General features: G+C 32.6%; 1 protein-coding gene across 1 annotated transcript in view; it reads left to right on the forward strand.

Moving 5' to 3' along the window:
* Positions 1-5,211: 5,211 nt before the first annotated feature.
* The window catches only part of tst (superkiller complex helicase subunit twister), a 29,029-nt gene continuing 12,296 nt past the window's right edge, over positions 5,212-21,944 (forward strand). The window contains exons 1-13 of the mRNA XM_088272927.1: positions 5,212-5,368; positions 5,451-5,621; positions 6,758-7,010; positions 8,547-8,726; positions 9,624-9,925; positions 10,674-10,786; positions 11,273-11,504; positions 13,871-14,054; positions 14,930-15,061; positions 16,287-16,401; positions 16,755-16,881; positions 18,901-19,005; positions 20,101-20,257. Coding sequence (XP_088129053.1) covers positions 5,336-5,368; positions 5,451-5,621; positions 6,758-7,010; positions 8,547-8,726; positions 9,624-9,925; positions 10,674-10,786; positions 11,273-11,504; positions 13,871-14,054; positions 14,930-15,061; positions 16,287-16,401; positions 16,755-16,881; positions 18,901-19,005; positions 20,101-20,257 — 2,104 coding nt within the window. The 5' untranslated portion in view covers positions 5,212-5,335. The remainder of the gene's footprint in view (positions 5,369-5,450; positions 5,622-6,757; positions 7,011-8,546; positions 8,727-9,623; positions 9,926-10,673; positions 10,787-11,272; positions 11,505-13,870; positions 14,055-14,929; positions 15,062-16,286; positions 16,402-16,754; positions 16,882-18,900; positions 19,006-20,100; positions 20,258-21,944) is intronic.

Genomic DNA, 21,944 nt, shown 5'->3' on the forward strand with positions numbered 1-21,944 from the left:
AATGTACCTTTTTCTCTCCCACATATATATATATATATATATATATATATATATATATATATATATATATATATATTATATATATATATATATATATATATATATATATATATATATATATATATATATATATATATATATATATATATATATACATATATATATATATATATATATATATATATATATATATATATATATATATATATATATATATATATATATATATATATATATATATATATATATATATATATATATATATATATATATATATATATATATATATATATATATATATATATATATATTTATATATATATATATATATATATATATATATATATATATATATATATATATATATATATATATATATATATATATATATAGTATATATATATATATATATATATATATATATATATTTATATTATATACATATATAAAATTCACTTATATACATATGTGTATTTTTTCATCAATTATGTTAAGTTGTAAATATATTCAATTCTTGTTTATAAAATAATAATCTATTTAAGTATTTATATTGCAATTGCATTTGATTAAACGATTATTCAATAAATTATTTAAAAATAAATTTGTGTTTTATTCAACCGAAAATATATTATATTAATGCTGTAGTCAAAGTCTGCTGTAAGCAAAGAGTGCTCTTAGGTTTGTCTAGTTAAACTAAGAGAGACTAAATAGGTCCGTCAAAGTTGAAAGCTCAAATAAATGATTTCGGAATTTGACTAGTCATATCTATATACAAGTTTTGGGAAATAACCATAAACACAATGACATTTTTGTAACGTGTCATTTTATAAAAACGTCATCATTTTTAAAGTAATGCACCATAAATTTGTACATACACTCTTAGAAAGACTTAAGGTGTTTGTCCACTACATGAGATTTCACCGTCCGGCTGTCCGGTTTTGAAAAATGAAAACGACTACGACAGTTTAGCGTGATCGAATTTACGCGCAACGTGTTCACGCACCGATCAAGAGCACCAATTCAAAAAAAGATGGACAAAAGCACAAGCCAATTCATGCCAATCGTCGTTTTAAAACGCCAACAGACGTGCCGGACGGTAAAATTCCGTGCAATTCCGTGTAGTGGACTAACGCCATCAACAAATATAGCCGCCAATAATTTAGCAATGTTACCAATATTAAAATAACTCCATCGTTTATGTGATATCATTCATTGCCAACTTACGAAAATAACGTTTTTTCGAAGGCGAATTTTCGAAAAGAAAACAATGAATGAAAATATTAATTATATCAGCTGTTAAACCCAAAACCCAAAACCCATAAACCCAAAACAAGTCTAATAAAATCCTTTATAGGTTGAGTATTTTAAATAAATATTCCTCCCGTCTGACAAAGATCCATTGGCGAGTCAATCCTGGATGAATCTTATGGCTTTGACTATAACACTTATGATGAAGTAGTAGGATCAAACCTCTAAGTGACTACAAGTTTTTTTTACAAATATTTTTGCAAACAACCCGTATGTAAAAGTGATTTCATGTGATTCATTAAATGCATAGCCAGAAGGCATACGCTGGTATATCGTACATTATTCATGTCAAACAAAACCACGTATGTCACAAAACGAAATACACAATTAAAAAATATTTATACAAAGCAAAATTCAATGCTCTTTTATTCAATTGCGATTTGAAGAAAAAAGTTGTTATATTTATATACACATATATTATAATACTTCTTGGTGTTGTTGAGTAGACGTTCGACTGTGAAGCTGACGTTATAGATGCAATTCCCGTTCTGGGTGTTTGTAATTCTTATTTTTTATTTTATTTATTTATTTTATTAATTCTCATATATAACTACTTCATCTTCTCTCTTGTTCTTACTTTTTTTATTCCACCCTTGTTCCGAATATGCAGTGCCCTATGCACCATTGGGGTGCGGATAAGGGTTTGAAGAAGTATATTTATTTATTTAATAAATATGTTTTATTTAATAAAAGATAAATATTTGTGTTTTTTTTTATTATCTACACAAATATTTAAATTTCTTGCTATTTCTGTGAGCCTAAGCGGCTCATTATTAGAAATAAGTATCAAATTGTAGTAGAGTCGGTTCGAACCGAGAATGTCTATGGCTAACTATAAACTATATGGTGATCGAAATATATTAACCAGGCTCTTTGTTTGATGTCATTTATGCAAAATTGTTCCATACGAGATACGAGGTATTGCTTTGAAGTAATGTGCATTATAACTATGAACGATTTATAGTAATATCCTTCACCTCTATCGATTTGAGAATAAATTCGACGGGTGTCTTGTTATCTCAGAAATGTTTGTAAACAAAACCAAACCGACTGACTGCTCTTGAAGACGTGAAGGTCGTCGCCAAAACAATTTAGGTTATATTATTATTTTGATTTCGATTTTAGAGGGCATCTAGACTCGGCAGGATATACCTGTATATGTTATTGCAATCAACCCGCCGGGAGCCTTTCTAAATAAAAAAATATATAATTAAAAAAATGCTTGTTTAGTTACTGTTAATATATCGTCAACCACCATAATTTCACACGACTTTGGCCTAAAAAAACATGCATTTTTATTTTTATTTTTAAAAAAAAGTTATTTTAAATATTTTGCAAGAACCGATGCGTGGTGTAAAGGTTAGCGTGTTTAGCTACCGTGCTGGAGGTCCCGGGTTCATTTCCCAAGGGGGAGGGGGTGAAAATAAATATTAGTGATTTTACATTATAATATTTATTTATTATTACCCTGGACTGGTCCCTGAAGCGCAGGAGTGATCATCGTGCTTTCGTGAAAGTAACGATCAAGATAACACTGCGTCAATACATGAAAGTAACGATCAAGATAACACTGCGTCACATGCCCCTAGGAACGATCCGAAATCGGTCCAGACCACTGATGAAATATACATTCACAAATATCCCATTGGGATGTCGGTAGATATGTATTATAAGGGACTGACCGGAGCATTTCGTCGTAACGTAACGTTGTAACATCGCTCGCGGCGAGCATCAGCGAGCATCCGAAACTATGAATGGAGCGCTCGGCTCGCTGTACTGACTATACGAATGCTCGCATCGTAACGTGTTACGTTACGACGAAATGACTACGGTCAGTCCCCACCATTATACGAGTATGTTCTCGATTTTGACTTTTTCGTTAGATCAGCGTTTGAAATCGAACTTATACAAGTAAGTACCTAATTAAAAACATTGTTGTTATTTCTTATAGCTATTTTTTTACTTATATTAAATAAAAATGTACATTTTTGCAAATTAAATTGTTATCCGTTTTATTTTAATAATTGCATAGACTTCGAATAATTCCTGGGAGACGCCACTGTTGCATATTTTTTTACAAAATTGATTTTGTAAAATACAAAAATTTACTTTGAATGACATCCTTTTAGTTTCGACGAAAACCGTTCTGTAGATATACTTATATAGGTTTGAAGATTTGTACAGCTTTGCTCTCAGATATTTCACCTCTATTTTTTTAAAATTATTTATAATAATAACCATATCCGCTCCCTAGGTGGAGCATATGGAGTCCACAAACTGTCTCCAGGCTTTTCTGTCGGCTGCCAGCTCCCTTGCATCCTCCCAAGTCAGATCCGCGTCGCGAAGTTCTGACGAGAACTGCCGACGAATTGTCAGCAATGGTCGTCCTGGGCGGCGCGAACCTGATGCCTTGTAAAAGAGGCAAGCTTGATTAAGGCTCTCAGGAGGCATGCGGAGTACGTGGCCAAGCCAACTGAATCGCCTTTTTTTGACGACAGTTGTGACCAAGATTTGCTGCGTCCTACGCCTTATCTCTTCATTCCTCACAAAGTCAAACCACCGCACGCCTAAGATTCTCCGCAAACACCTGTTCTCAAAGCTTAGTACACGGCTGCTTTGGGCCCTTGTAAGGTGCCATGTTTCACAGCCGTATAAGAGAACAGGAGCAATGCAGGCATTGTATAGGCGGCATTTGGTTTTCACCGAGTATAAATCCGATCTCCAGACAGCTTTCATACTGTTGAATGCGGACCCAGCGAGTCCTAATCGCACTCCCAGTTCCTTTTGAAGGCTGCCATTTTCAGTCGCGTACACTCCCAAGTACTTGAAACTCTCGACCCTTTCGATGCGCTGGTTACTCAACGTCAAGGGTTGTTGGGCATCTAGGCATGAGCTGTTGCACAACACATGGGTTTTTGCAACATTTATTGTAAGCCCCATGTGCGTAGAGTACCTATTTACCCTGTCGACGATCAATTGAAGACCCTCGACGGAGTCATCAATTAAAACAGCATCATCTGCGTACTCTAGGTCGCAGAGTTTCCGGGAGGGGGAGATGGATATACCTCGGTCAGATGGTAATGACTTTCGAAGAATGAAATCCATGAGGATGATGAAGAGAAACGGTGCAAGGACGCAGCCTTGTCTGACTCCGGTAGAGACCCCAAACCAATCCGTGACAACATCGTCAACTCTCATTCGGCATTCACTATTGAGGTGAAGGGACTTAATTAGCTCCACTAATTTCGCAGGCACCCCATAAGCTTCCAGTACTTTCCAGAGTGTGGGCCTGTGCGGACTATCAAACGCTTTCTCATAGTCTACAAAACACATCGCCAGAGAACTGTTAAATTCCTGGCTCTGCTGTAGAATGTGGCGAATATTATGGATTTGATCCGCACAGGACCTGCCAGGCAGAAACCCTGCCTGGTTTTCTCTGAGCACCTGCATAATAAATAATTTTATTATTTATAATATAATAATAAATAATAAAATTATTTATACATTAATTAATTTAATTATTTAAAAAAATTGAGGGAAAATAACTGCGAATAGAGTTGTAGTAAAATGAGAGCCGCCCATAGATAAATACCATTACGCTGATAAGCCCGCCGCACATGTATCTTTTGCATGAATCTAATATAAAAATCCGAACCCGGAATACTTATAATAGAAAAAAAATACATTTAGTAAAAAAAACGACTGGCGTGCGTAGTTTTCTAGCAGAGTAAAATTACTTGTAGCCACATTGACAGTTAGAATGAAAAAACTATGTATCACACATTTTTATATGTAATTTAAAATAATAAAAAAATCTGACAGCATTCAGTGTTCGTTGGATATAGTTTCTGAACGTACTCCAGCAAAAAAGCATAGTAAACTAAGCAACAAGCAAACTCTCCTGTCAAAGTCAAAATAAATGTCAACGTGTTGTCATTTTAAAGAACTTACAGAATAAAACAAAATCATATATGAATTGTAGAGAATTAAAAAAACACAGGAATTTAGCAGAGACATAATTATTGAAATGGCTGCAAAAGAGCAACGCCGAACCGTAAAAGTAAGTTTATTTACATCAATTTCGTGAATTATGGTGACTATCCGTTTATTTAATTTGTCTTTCTTTTTTTCTTTGTTCACAGATACCGCCGGTCATTGGTGATATAGACGATGAGTTACGGGATTTGTTACTAAACCCTGAACGGCTCTCGATACATAAGTGGGAAGAAGGATCGAAAAATATCGTGCCTCGGGTTGCCGACTTTTCGAGTGTCTATTGCTGCCAGGAAGTCCCCTTGCAAGCTTCCCTACAAGTAGGTTATATTCTCATTTCGTCTACGTTAGCAAATCGTCTCCAATCTGCCCAAGGAGGCGATTATATTGTCACAAGAAATTGATTATTTTTTCAGGTAAATGACATACAAATCGTCGTGCTATCTTCTTTCCACGCGTACCTGACGATCATCTATCTCTTTTTACATACAATGTTTTATGTTGTTCATACCCCTAGTGAATGAATTGAATTTTTTCACTAATAACCCTTACTGCTTTCGAAAATTGATCGACATTGGTTGGTCCTGAAGAAAGGTCGATAGATGTCAGCAAGCTTTTACGACGGTTCGTTCGAGTACGAATGAGTCTTTTTTCTCAATTTGTTCGCTAGAAGGATGAACAGCACAAAACATATCGCTCAGTCCTTTCAAGAACGTCATAAATCAAAAAACTTGATTTTTCAGGAGAACATTTTTAAACTTTAAAAATATAATTCAATGTATTAAAAATAAATACCAAGCCACTTGTTGAACTTTTTACTGTGTAACAGATCTTTATAGGTAAAACCTGAAGATTTTTTCTCCATTTGAAAAATATTTAGTATATTTTAAAAAATAATTATACCTTTTCTTCAAAATGCAAAAACAACACTTCGGAATACCCAGAAAATGTACTATATCCCAGCAAAAGAGGCATAATTTTAAGTTAATATTTACCCGCCACAGGGCAGAAAGTGTTGTTTTTGCATTTTGAAGAAAATGTATTGTTTAATTATTTTTTTAAATATACTAAAAAATTTTCAAATGGAGAAAACACCTTCAGGTTTTACATAAAAATATCTGTTGCACAGTAAAAAGTTCAATAAGTGACTTGATATGTATTTTTAATACATTTCATTACATTTTTAAACTTTAAAAACGATCTCCTGACAAATCAAGTTTTTTGATATATGACGTTGTTGAAATGAGTGAGCGACATGTATAAAGTGACTGCTTTATCTACCTATGATAGGTCATAAACCCTGTAAATACCCAGACTTCCATGTTCTTCTTCATCTATTTTGAGATGTCAAAATATTTTTATTTCTTATTATTTTTACTCACCAAATAAGGTTTAGAATCTTTAAAAAAATGTGTAATAAAAAACATGACACCAGCCCATTTTATGATTACTTCAGCCTATCAGGAACCCAGACGGGGAGGTGATAGATTGGGGGGAAGTGATACTTTACCAGAGTAACAAACGAGAGGACTTGAGTATGAAGAGACCCCCCCTTCCGCCCCAGCTCGCCACGCAGGGGACCCCCAACCAGCTGCCCTTCCTCCCCGCCGGCTACGAGGTAGACCCGGAAGCCAACATCACCTTTCACGACAACCTTAATAACTTATTCGACGAAGAGGACGATATTCCTGGGATGTTTATAGGGGAAAGTATGTAGAAATCATTATAATTCAAATAGCTATAAGGTTCGGACATGACACTACCCACTAATTTACCCATAAATGTATAACATGATACTATAACAAAAAAATAACAAAAAGTCCCTTTCCAAGCTCAAGAGCTCAGTCTCTTTTTTGGTAAGGCTCAGCGCAACTAAAATTATAAGATTGTATTATTTTTTCCCAATTATTTTTTATTGCATCTAAAGAATGATGACAGTAGTATAGTATTTTCCCAATTATTTTTTATTGCATCTAAAGAATGAGACAGAAAAGAATCGATAATATTTTTGTATTGTAATGACACCTATCCACTGCACAGCAAAGCAATCATGATAAGAAATTAGACGTTACGTGTTTGTTTGTATATAAAGGTGAAGGTAACCGAAATGCACAAAAATATTCACACCACCACAACATAAGGTTTCTGAAACATACAAATATGTCCTCGCCGTTAACAATGTGTTACGTACATAATTATTAGATATTACAACATAAAATTACTCTTATTATTTATTAATAATAATAAACAAACAATTATGGCATGAATTAAATGTTTCTTCTTTGATATACACCAAATAAGAATTGAAAAATTACGATTGCAAGTTTTTAAATTGTACATGCAAGCTTGACACAGGCCATACCTAAAAAGCTCAAATATACATTATTTCCATGTAGTTTACCATGAAAATATTGAATAAATAAGCCATTTAATTTGTTGTGCATAAAATTGCATTGTTTGATATTCAAATATTTAATTTATTGTTTCGGCATTAACTTTGTGGTAAGACATGTTACAATGATTAAAGAAAACACTTCGTTTTTTACCACTTGAGTTTTATTATAGACTACATGTTTCAGAAGTTAAACTTCCATCATCAGGTCTGTATAATAACTAAAATATAAAATATAAAATTGTTCTATAAATAAGGAGAGGGGAAAGTAAGGGGAAGGGGTTAGTCAAGGGACGGAGTTTGAAAACAAAGGAAAAATGGAAAGCAAAGGTGAAGAATTTTGAAACAATATATTATTTAATAAATTATTATTAGAATTTAGGATTTTTTTGATTTAGAAATTTGCAAATCACATAATAGATACTAATCACTCATTTCACTCTCATAAATTAAAATTATTACACCTTGTTCCATATAAAGGCCAAATTATGAATTATCTTGAAAATTTAGAAATACAAAAAAACCTAAATTCTAATAATAATTTATTAAATAACATATTGTTTCAAAATTCTTCACCTTTGCTTTCCATTTTTCCTTTGTTTTCAAACTCCGTCCCTTGACTAACCCCTTCCCCTTACTTTCCCCTCTCCTTATTTATAGAACAATTTTATATTTGATATTTTAGTTATTATACAGACCTGAATGATGGAAGTTTAACTTCTGAAACATGTAGTATATAATAAAACTCAAGTGGTAAAAAACGAAGTGTTTTCTTTAATCATTCAAATATTTATTTGAAATTTTATCATTTAAGTGATATGGAAAATATTTAATTAGTATTTATTTTTTTCAGACCTTTTAAATGTTCCTCCGACATATGACCCATTGGATGGATTATTTTTCGCTGAAGATGGTGTTACTTTAATTGATGATGAGAAAATAGTAAATGAAGAAAATGGTGATATTTGTTTAAACATTGCTGATGACGATTCAAACTTTAAGGAAATTATCAAAAGAGACAATCATTTGGAAGGTATGATTTGGAAATTATTTTTACTATTAATTTTGTTTTCTTTTTTTTTAAGAATTATACTCCTTAATTAAGAATTTGTTCTTTAGTCTTTACAGAGAGTACATAGTACTTTTTACTGGCATGTATTATTTTATAAGAATATATAAGAATAAATAAATCTTTGTCGCCAAGAAAAGGCGATTCAGTTGGCTTGGCCATGTACTCCGCACGCCTCCTGAGAGCCTTAATCAAGCTTGCCTCTTTTACAAGGCATCAGGTTCGCGCCGCCCAGGACGACCACTGCTGACAATTCGTCGGCAGTTCTCGTCAGAACTTCGGGACGCGGATCTGACTTGGGAGGATGCAAGGGAGCTGGCAGCCGACAGAAAAGCCTGGAGACGGTTTGTGGACTCCATATGCTCCACCTAGGGAGCGGATACGGTTATATATATAAATGATGAAGAGCTCCAACCTCATCATAAAGCAACTTGTGGAGCACAGATGGGGGCTGGACATGTGGCGGCACTGGAGCACAGTGCTGCGTTTGCCAGCGAGCTAATCTTCATCGACATCTCTCCAAAATTATTATTATTATTATTATTTTCTTTCACTCTGTTACTTGTTAATTATTTTTAATTTCATTGTATAAAAAAATGTTGTAAAACATATATGGCTGACTAAGTATTGCACCCACCACTTAGTCCAGCTGGAATAAAGAGTTATTATATTATTATTATTATTATATTATATATAAATTTCAATTTAAAAAATGTATGTAAAATAGAAAATTTGACTAATGCCAGAATTTTAATTAAATTTTTAGTTATTTGTTTTGAAATAACCTTTTCATCTAAAAAAAATTAAATGAATAGTCAAAAATACTTGTATAATATATATAATTTACTCTATTTTGATTAGGTTTTTGGTCGGAAAATGATGATCAGAATATAAAAGGTAAAAAGGATAAATTAGTATCCCAATCAAAGATATGTAGTGAAGATGAAACCTTTTTGGAAGAGTCCATTATTGAAGACATCAAATCTGTCCAGGAATTACCCGTACTTAAAATTACCCAGGAGCCGGCTAACAGCGAAAGAGTACTGGGTAGTACAGAATGGGCGGAAATGTTGGATGTCACTAAACCGGTTGAAGACTTTGAAAAAAAAATCCCCAACATGGCTCATACCTTCCCATTTGAGTTGGACACTTTCCAGAAACAGGTTATTGAGTTATTCTACAAAATCTTCTTCTTCTAACCCTTGTCCGCACCCCATGGTGCACTGCATTGTATTGACGCAGTGTTATTTTGATTGTTACATACATGAAAGTAAGGTGATGACTCCTGCGCTTCAGGGACCAGTCCATATTAAATAAATATTAAAGTGTAAATTTGCTAAAATTTATTTTCACCCCCCGCTAGGAATCGAACCCGGGACTTCCACCGGGGTAGCTAAACACGCTAATTATTACACCACGGAGGCGGACAAAATAGACCCCTTTAATTTATTTTTTTTAAAAGCAAAAAATTACCATCTTCTATGTGTTGTTTAATCCTAATCATCATGGTTTTGTTTTAACTCTTTTACTTGGTCCATCTAATGTGGGACCATCCTCTTGCTCACTCAACTATCCCTGTAACTACCAGCTTCTCTATACTCTTTGCTCTTCTTGGAAGTATGCCCAAAGTAGGAATTTTTCATTTTTCCTCATTTTGTGGAGAGGCTTTACTGATGCTTTCTGGAGGATGGAAACAATAGTGGGTCATGCAGTCCAAGGAATACGCAGTATTCACCCCCGGCACTAAATTTCAGACATATTGTTTATAAAAAAATATGTATCATATGGCAGATTGGGTTAGAGTCCAAAAACTTTTCAGAGTCCGCAATGCTAACCACATTTACCATATTGACCCGGCATATTTACTTCACTTTATCATTTATTTATATATTTTTATTCAACTATTTCCAGGCTATCTTAAAACTAGAAGAACAAGGTCACGTTTTTGTAGCGGCGCATACTTCAGCTGGTAAAACTGTTGTAGCAGAATATGCCATAGCTCTCTCTAAAAAGCACTTTACTCGGTACGTATTTCGTGATTTTAAAAATATTTGTATTTATGTGTATCATTATTTACAAGATTTTGAGTGATGCTGAATAATTCTTCAAAAATCTGGATTATTTCCAACTATAGGAGTTATTTTTATATAATTGGAGATAATCCAGATGTGTGAAAAAGTATTTGGACACACTCAAAATGTTGTAAATAAATTAACTAGTCAAATTATTAGCTAAAATAATAATATCAAAAGGATATTTTCTAGCGTTTCTCATGTATGTGATTATAATCCAGGATCGGACCTCACATTTCCAAGAATTTGAGTAGTGTGGTTGTCAATCATGGGTAGAATTGGTGAATGTTACAGGTGTGTAAAGTGATCACTTAAACTAACCTATGACGGTCGTAAGCCCTGTAAATGCGCAGACTTCCATATTCCACTTCACCTAGGTTGAGATGTCAAAAAAAATATCATTATATAACCTCGCGTGGTCATTGGCAATTCTTTCAGAACTGTTTACACGTCACCCATAAAGGCCTTGTCCAATCAAAAGTACCGAGATTTCTCACGCACGTTTGGAGATGTTGGCCTGATTACTGGAGACCTGCAGATCAACACGACGGCCAGCTGTCTTGTGATGACGACTGAAATTCTACGCTCCATGTTATACAAAGGATCTGACGTGGTCCGAGATTTAGAATATGTAATTTTTGATGAAGTGCATTATATAAACAACGCTGAGGTTAGTACGCTATTTATTGTAACTGCAGACAGTTGATAGAATTCCATATTGAATTGTTGGGTAATATATCCAAAATTAAACAAGGTTTATTTTGTTGAATTGTACATTTATTTATGTATATGTTAATACGTGACGCGTTTCGTCTTCTTTACATTACATTATCAAACACTCCACTAAGAGTGTTTGATAATGTCCTAAGTTTCGTTTCATCTTCTTAGGACATTATCAAACACTCTAAGTGGAGTGTTTGATAATTCCTAAAACAAGGTTTGTTGGATTGAATTCTACATTTATTTATGTATATGTTAATACGTGACGCGTTTCGTCTTCTTAGGACACTCTAAGAAGACGAAACGCGTCACGTATTAACATATACATAAATAAATGTAGAATTCAACCAAATAAACCTTGTTTAATTTTGGATATATTACCCAAAAATTTAGTACGCTATGTCTATTATGAGGTTAACAAGTTTATTTATGGTTATATATAGATTTAGCGTTTAATTTGTAGATCTCCATTTTAATTTATATATTAAAGTGAAAAAATACTTACCTTACCTTCTTCTTCCTGGCTACATCCCAGCTTATGTCCTTGTAGACTGCTGGGGTCAGCTCTCCTCGTCCTCAGTCCTTCTGTCCTGGACAACGTCACCTAGGCCATGCCTTCGAATCATGTAATCTTTCTGCTTCGCCTATGAATTCCTCACGTGTAGGTCCTCACCAAAACGTTACATTTCTGTATTAATTTTAAATGAAACACAGATTTTTTGAGTCTACTAAGTTGTATTTTATTAACAAAAACACATAAAAAATTATATTGTGACAATTGTTTCGCCTTGTTAGCCCATTATCAAACGAATGTGAAGATCAAATGGACTACGGTCCTTATGTAGCTATACAATTCTAAGTGACAGTTTTAACACGTGCAGCAATAATTTATGGGAGACAACAGTAGCTAATGGGGGGTGTAGGTATGTACCCTTATATTTATTTTCTGGGAAAGGAAGAATTTATTGACATGGCCATATTTTAGAGAATTAATATTTTAAAGCTTAATACAATTGTTGGTAATATTATTTTTAAGAATTCATTTATGTAGATTCAAAAAATCTGTGTTTGATTTAAAATGAATACATAAATTAAAATGGAGCTCTACAAATTAAACGCCAAATCAATAAATAATAAATAATACGTTACATTTCCATTATAAATTATTTTAAGTAATCAGGAATTCTAGCTAGTAAAATTGTTACGTTTTGATGCAATTTAATGATTTCATATTGGTTTAAAATAAGATTGGTCACATTTCGCCGCAACTTTAACTAAGATTTGGATATAATACAGTAAACAGAACAGATTTGCATATAAAGGATTTTGTGTGCAATATTGGAAATGTAACTTTTTGATGAGGACCTACACAAATGTTAAAATCAAACACTGATTTTTTGAGTCTACTAAATTGTATTTTATTGTTTTGAAAAAAAAACAATTTTGCTACAACTGTTTCGCCTTGTTATGGGATTTTCAAACAATTACAAGGCGAAACAATTGTCGCAAAATTGATTTTTTATGTGTTTTTTAACAATAAAATACATTTCAGTAGACTCAAAAAAAATCAGTGTTTGATTTTAACATTTAATGTATCAATTTATTTATGGTCACTAAATATTTTATCTGTTGAATTACATATTCAATGTTTTTATATCAATATTATGTATGAATATATTTGTTAAGGTCTTAGCAATATCGCTCACTCCTTTCAAGAACGTCATAAATCAAAAAACTTGATTTCTCAGGAGAACGTTTTTAAAGTTTTAAAATATAATACAATATATCAAAAATAAATATCAATCCACGTATCGAACTTTTTACTGTGCAACAGATCTTTTTAGGTAAAACCTGAAGGTTTTTTCAACATTTGAAAAATATTTAGTATATTTACAAAAATAATTAAAAAATACCTTTTCTTCAAAATGCAAAAACAACACTTTCTGCCCTGCAGCGGGTAAATATTAAGTTAAAAATATGCCGCTTTTGCTGGGATATGGTACATTTTCTAGGCATTCCGAAAACATGCGCAACTAAAAATTATGACGTTATTGAAAGGAGTGAGCGACTTGTGTAACATCACCACTCTGCCCATTATGGAATATCCATGTTTCAATGTACCATGACTAATTATCAAATCCCGTCACCAGCGGTCCGCAGGCGTTCAAAACACCCGTCCTAAATGTGTTATGTTTCCAGTTATGCACCTCAATGTCCTCATTTCTAAAGTTCTTAGTTCTTATTCTTCTCAATATTTATGTCCTTATTCTTAGAAAGAATGTTTCCTATAATTTAGGTTGTCCCTTTTTTCCTTAGAGAGGCTATGTCTGGGAGGAAGTACTGATCCTCCTACCTCCCCACGTCAGCATAGTGATGTTGAGTGCCACAGTTCCCAACACTTTGGAGTTTGCGGACTGGGTTGGGAAAACCAAGAAGAGGAAGGTTTATGTCGTCTCCACACTGAAGAGGCCAGTTCCTCTTTGTCACTATCTTTACACAGGTAAACAATATTCTGGGTCAAGTAGTCACTTTATGATAAATATCATCATCAAACCCTTATCCGCACCCCAATGGTGCATAGGGCACTGCATCATATAAACGCAGTGTTAAATTGATCGTTAACACATGAAGGAAAGGTGATCAGCCCTCCGCTTCAGGTACCAGTCCAGAGTAATATTAAATAAATATTAGAGAGAAAAAATAAAAATTATAAATGTACCTGTGATTTATATATTGAATGTTAAAACCAAACACTGATTTTTTGAGTCTACTGAGTTGTATTTTAGTGCTAAAAAAATGTAAAAAATTAATTTTGTAATGATTGTTTCGCCTAGTTATGGCATTTTCAAAGTAATGTTTTCAAACGAATGACACTTCTTGTGAAAATGCCATAACCAGGCTATACAATTGTCACAAAATTTATTTTTTATGTGTTTTTTTAACAATAAAATACAACTTAGTAGAATCAAAAAATCAGTGCTTGATTTTAACATTTAAAATATAAATTAAAATGGAGTTCTACAAATTAAACGCCAAATAAAAAAAATATTTATTTATTGTTTCCGCATTTACTTTGTGGTAAAACATGATCAAATTATTTAAGAAAACACTTGTTTTTTTACCATTTGAGTTTATTTTATGACGACTAGTTTCGGAAGTTACAAAACTTCCATCACTAGATTAGTGATGGAAGCTTAGCTTCCGAAACTAGTCGTCATAAAATAAACTCAAGTGGTAAATAAACAAGTGTTTTCTTTAATAAATATATAAATAATACATGTGATTGACAATTACAGTAATCAAACTTTGAAAATATATAAAGTCTTATAAAATATATGTAAAATAAATTTCTTGATTTTTTAAATATATTTACAGGGTCAGGTGGAAGTTCAAAAGACGAACGATTCTTAATATTAAATCAAGATGGAGTTTTTGTTCAGAGAGGATATGAAAATGCATTACAAGCCAAAAAGGAGCGTGCCACTAAAAGAGATTTCGGAGTAAAAGGTGCATAGAAATCAACTAGATATGTATATCAGACTCTCAGGTTTGCCCGGATGGGTGGAGAATAAATTTCCCGGTTAATCGGAGGATTTTGCAAATTGTCAAAAAAAATTATAATTTTGCTTTATTTAATTTTGCATGATTAAAATAATTTGATCGAGAAATAACATTAAGTTGAATTTTTTTTAAATTAGATTGAAAAATGATATCTTTTGGATTATATTACCTAGAGAATTTCTTTATATTTTTGATTTTAAAAATTATAATAACCAATTTTATAATTAAAGGTTACAAATTAATATAAACAAATACATAATGCTTTCATATTATTTTTTGACATCTCTTTAAAAGATGAAGAAGAATATGAAGTCTGGGCATTTACGGGGCTGACAAGACCGTCATAGGCTTATTTAAGTGATCATTTTACACACGTGTAACATTCACCAATTCTACCGATTATTGACAACCACACTACTCAAATTCTTGGAAGTTCCAATTTAGAAACCTTGTTCTTGAATCACTAGAACTTCACTAGACATCTATTGGTGAGATGTAAAGAAGCTTTTTACTAAGCAGAAACTCTTATATTAGTATGTGAGGTCCGAATCCTGGATTACAATCACAGCCTATGACGGTCGTCAGCCCCGTAAATGCCCAGACTTCCATATTCTTCTTCATCTTTGATGAGATGTCAAAAAATAATATGAAAATAACTCCTTTAATTGAAGATAATCCGGATTTTGTGAACAAGTATTTGGACACACTCAAAATGTTATATACTTTATTTATTGTTTCGGCATCAACTTTGTGGTAAGACATGTTACAATGATTAAAGAAAACACCTCGTTTTTTACCACTTGAGTTTTATTATAGACTACATGTTTCAGAAGTTAAACTTCCATCATTCAGGTCTGTATAATAACTAATTAATCTGTATTTTAACTAATAAAATACAAAATTTTTCTATAAATAAGGAGAGGGGAAAGTAAGGGGAAGGGGTTAGTCAAGGGATGGAGTTTGAAAACAAAGGAAAAATGGAAAGCAATGGTAAAGAATTTTGAAACAATATATTATTTAATAAAAAACAATATATTGTTTCAAAATTCTTTACCATTGCTTTCCATTTTTCCTTTGTTTTCAAACAAAAAGTATTTGGACACACTCAAAATGTTGTACATAATGCTTTTATTAAAAGAATTGTGTTCTTACTTGTTTGGTTATTTTACAGGACCGAGAAATTTCCTTACTCCAAATCAAGAACAAACTATGTGGGTAGCCTTTATCAGCCATCTTCAGAAACATAACTTGCTTCCTGTTGTGGCTTTTGTACTCTCCAGAAACAGGTAATGAAATAACTTCTTCAAACCCTTATCCGCACCCGATGGTGCATAGGGCACTGCATCATATAAACACATTGCTATCTTGATCGTTAACACATGAAGGAAAGGTGATCATCCCTCCGCTCAGGTACCAGTCCAGCGTAATATTGAATAAATATTAGGGTGAAAAAATCACTTATATTTATTTGAGCCCACCTGGGAATTGAACTGGATGAAATCGAACCTCCAGTGCGGTAGCTGAGCGTACCGACCATCACACTACGGAAGCGGACAATGAAATAAACAGCGTGTCTTTATTATGTTTATTTTATTATAAAAATAAGTATGTGTGCATTTAAAATATACTTTTTTCTTAGATGCGATAGCACGTCGGAAGCCCTAAGGTCGATTGATTTGACGACAGCCAGAGAAAAGAGTCGGATACATTATTTTATTCAAATGTGTCTCAAAAGATTAAAGGAACCTGATAGAAAACTACCACAGGTTCGTTACTTAACCCTTTCAATACTGTAAGGACATATCGCTCACTCCTTTCAAGAACGTCATAAATAAAAAAACTTGTTTTTTCAGGAGAACGTTTTTAATGTTTAAAAATATAATACAATGTATGAAAAATAAATATCAAGCCACTTATCGAACTTTTTACTGTGCAATAGATCTTTTGAGGTAAAACCTGAAGGTTTCTTTTTCCATTTGAAAAATATTTAGTATATTTCAAAAAAATAATTAAACAATGCCTTTTCTTCAAAATGCAAAAACAACACTTTCTGCCCTGTAGCGGGTAAATATTAAGTTAAAAATATGCCTCTTTTGCTGGGATATTACAGTACATTATAGTTACAGGATATTATAGTACATTTTCTGGGCATTCCGAAAACATGCACAGCTGAAAATTGACGATTTTTGATTTATGGCGTTCTTGAAAGGAGTGGGCGATATTGTCCCAGAGAATTTCTAATAATTACTAAAATAATTTAAACGCTCACAAATGCATTGGGATCTGGGATTTTAGTACTGTACGGTCATAGGCTCGTAAAAAAGTCCAAACCTGTCTGCTTTGTTGCTGTTTGCTGTCTGCTTTTTTTCTTTTCTATAAAATTTTGTCAGTCTAGATGTTGCTAGCAAACAGTAGACACGTGTGACTACACTATGTAACTGTGTTTTATATGTGCTGTGCTCGGAATCGCCAAGTAAGCTATTTATAATTTTATTTTACTTATTTAGTATGCAGCAATAGTTTTTATGAGTGCAACATATCGTAGTCATACAGGAGAAAGTGACCAAGTGCATTGTTTTACAAAAACGTGATCATTGATTATTTGATATCTTACGAGCTTAATATTGCCCTGAAAAAATCCCAAAGGATTTTAAACATGGAAGTATAATATGCTGACTTGTTGAAAATGACTAACTGCATTGGTGTTTATTTTGTTGCCAAACAAAAGTGACTTAAATGGCCCTCCTGAACATTTTACGTTTTGGTAGTTGGTCACTTTCTCCTGTACGACTACGATATATTTTATATGCCTTACTATTTTACTATCATAAAATACTGTTGGGACACATACGACTCAATACTATTGGGACAATATGTCCCAATTATTATTTTGCTATAATCAATAAATAATATGATCATTTTAAATATTTTTCATTTTCCCTTCAAACTAAATTAACAATAAATATTTTGTGCTATAAATATTACATGAATTATTAAAATAAAAAAATCGTATTGAAAGTGTGAATTGATATTTAACTACTACTACTACCATCACGCCGTTTCTCCGCAAAGGTAAGCAGAGAGGATGGAATGCCACACTCTTCTGTCCTGACATACACTCCTCGCCTCCTTCACATCGATACATCTAGTCATACATGCCCTCCGATTACGCACACTTTTGACACCGCCAGATTTTAGGTTCTGATTGATCTGATCGTGCCAAGTCTTTTTCGGTCGTCCTCGATTGTTAAAACAATCACCAATAAGTGGTATTATACAAACCTTTGTCTCTATCTCAGAGAAAAAATATAATTATAAAGAAAGGGATTACAATAAAACAAATATCTAAAGCTGCCAGGGTGAGTAATATCACCACGCTGGAATTTTGGGTTTTTGAATTGAAAATTAAATTCGATAGATTATGTATTTTGTATTCTGTTTTGGGATGCGTTCATAAACATTTCCAAGTGATCTCCTAATATAAATAATTCTTTAATATTGCCAACGGTATTACAGTAGAATCGTGATATAACCAAAAAACATGAATTCGTAATAACGAATTCCCAGATATAATGAAATAAATTTAAAAATCATACTACTGTAGGTATGTTTATGTTACGCACCGTCGCAAAAGTATGTTGCACGGCTTCAAAAAAAGATCGCAAGTTCTGCAAACAAAGGAGGAAGGAGACCATAGAGAACTGAATATGTATTTAAGAGATGAAAAAAAAAAAATTAATATTTTTTTTCTTCTTTTCAAGATATGTTTTTTTAACATTTGCTAGATCCTGAGGATGACAACACTTCTCTCTTGCGGTATAGGGGTCCACCACAGTGGAATATTACCGATTCTCAAGGAAATTGTTGAAATGCTTTTTCAAACGGGTTTGGTAAGTCAAATAACATTGAATTTAAATTTATCATTAGATAAAAAAAATACTCTCCTTATCATCCATTATTCACTTTGTGTAATACCACTTTAATAAACACTTATTCGTGACTACCGGTTTCGGAAAATCATTCCATCATCATGTCATTGAAATAAAATTATTATGATTTGGCATTTGTATAAAAATAAAATGTTGAAAGAGAGAAAGAAGACAAGTGAATCACAATACAAATATTTTTAAATGTTTATTTTTTTATTGTTTTATTACCATACCACAAAGTTATCTGTCTGCCTCCGTACTGTAATGGTCAGTACGCTCGGCTGCCGTTCTTTGAGGTCCCGGATTCGATTTCCAGGGGGGGTCAAATAAAAATGTATAAGTGATTTTTTCGCTCTAATATTTATTCAATATTACCCTGGACTGGTACCTGAAGCGGAGGGCTGATCACCTTTCCTTCGTGTGTTAACGATCAAGTTAACACTGCGTTTATATGATGCAGTGCCCTATGCACCATTGGGGTGTGGATAAGGGCTTGAATGAACAAAGTTATCAATGCTTTTAATATACAAAATATATCATGTGTCGGGTTGTGGTCCCGTGGTTAGTGTCGCGGACTCTTACTCTGTCAGAGTTTCTCGGTTCGAACCCACTCTACCTCAATTTAATACCTATTTCTAGTAATGAGCCGCTTACGTTCACAGAAATAGTATGGAATTGAAGTATTTTTGTAACTAATAAAAACACAAATATTTCTCTTTTAATTAAAAAAATAAATAATAATCATTAGATACTTATTGACAACATTTTAAGAGTGTCCAAATACTTTTTCACAAAATCTCGATTATCTCTAATTACAGGAGTTATCTTAGTTAGTTAGAACTTCCAAGAATTTGAGTAGTGGGGTTGTTAATAATGGGTAGAATTGGTGAATGTTACATGTGTGTATAGTGATCACTTAAACCAGCCTATGACGGTCGTCAGCCCCGTAAACGCCCTGACTTCCATATTCTTCTTCATCTTTGATGAGATTTCAAAGAATAATATGAAGATACTTATTGTACATGCTTGTAACAGAATGATTCTTTTGAATTTTAGGTTAAAATCCTTTTCGCCACGGAGACATTTGCAATGGGAGTGAACATGCCGGCGAGGACCGTGGTATTTGATTCGATATCCAAGTTTGACGGGATGGAAATGAGGGTGCTGCTTCCAGCTGAATATATTCAGATGGCTGGTCGGGCCGGCAGAAGAGGTGAGATTTGTATAGAATATCTGCAATATTCCATAATAAAAAAAAATTGTACCCAGTCACATATACAATCAAAGAGATAAACCAAATTTGATATATCGCTCACTCCTTTCAAGAACGTCATAAATCAAAAATCGACAATTTTCAGTTATGCATGTCTTCAAAATGCCCAGAAAATGTACTTTATCCCAGCAAAAGCGGCATATTTTAAACTTAATATTTACCCGCTACTGGGCAGAAAGTGTTGTTTTTGCATTTTGAAGAAAAGGTATTGTTTAATAATTTTTTTAAATAAACTAGTTATTTTTGAAATGGAGAAAAAGCCTTCAGGTTAAACCTAAAAAGATCTGTTGCACAGTAAAAAGTTCAATAAGTGGCTTGATATTTATTTTTAATACATTGTATTATATTTTTTAAACTTTAAAAACGTTCTCCTGAAAAATCATGTTTTTTGATTTATGACATTCTTGAAAGGAGTGAGCGATATGTGTTGCCTACTGATATGATCCGCCAGATCCAATTTTATAACATTTAAAAATATATACTCTATCGGAACGCTAATTATGTGTTTTATTGTTAAAACTTTATATAATTAAAAACCCTGCTAAAAATACTTAAAACAGTGTTGTATTTCAAATTCCGCTATATTCATGGAACTTGTCTTCTGACCCATATCGGCCAATCAGAGAGCGGGGATAGATCAAAAAATGAAGATGACTTCATTATCAGTTTGTGTTTTGTATTTTTTTTTTAAATACTGAAAAAAATGGGAAAATTCTCTATTTCATAATATATTATCCAAAGATACACAAACCTTTTAAACATAAATGTTACCCGGAGAATTTTGCATTTTTGTAAAATTGACTTAAATGGATCTGGCGGATTTTTATAGTAGGCGACACATATAAAAATAGATTTATAATGTTTAAAAAATATAACACTACAAAAAAATTTTTGGTCACAAAACATGTGAAAATTCATGGAATTCCAACACTGGATTGGCCCGGAAATAGTCTTGATCTAAACCCTATTGAGAATTTGTGGCATAAAATGGCAATCGAAATAAATAAATTGTAGCCTTAGTCAAAGGAAAACCTAAAAAACATCATCAAAAAAGTGTGGTTTGAAATTTTTTCCCAAGATTAAATACAAAACTTGGTGAAATCCATGTCAAAACGTTTTGAAGTAGTGATAAAAAAGAAGTAACAACTAAGTAAGTAGGTACCATAGAAGGGGGCTACTTGAACTTTGATGTGTTACTTGAAGCCAGTACAAAAAAATATTTAGATCTGTATTTGGTCTACAATAATGAACGTATTTACATGATTCATTGTTTCCCTGACAGGTGACACTTATTGTCACAATACGTTTATTATTGTAGACCAAATACAGATTTTAATCTCTTTTTTGTACTGGACTCAAGTAACACATCAAAGTTCAAGTAGCCCCGTTCTACAGTAATGATTTTGTTGGTTTAGATAATTCTTAGTGCTATGTACCTACGTAATTTTATTTTAAATAAATATGTGGTTTTTTAAATTAAATGAGCATTTTTGATTTTTGTGGGGAAAAATTGAAAATTTATAAAATTAACTATAAAATATGAAGAAAAAAAAATTGGTCATTAAATAAGCACTTTTTTGGAATATCATCTTTAAAAAGTGTTATAAAATAATTTGAACTGAAAATG

Source organism: Brachycentrus maculatus, unplaced genomic scaffold (genome assembly GCF_059751285.1).
Source record: "Brachycentrus maculatus isolate JH-2025_06_01 unplaced genomic scaffold, ASM5975128v1 h1tg000533l, whole genome shotgun sequence".
In the NCBI taxonomy this organism is placed as follows: Eukaryota; Metazoa; Arthropoda; class Insecta; order Trichoptera; family Brachycentridae; genus Brachycentrus; species Brachycentrus maculatus.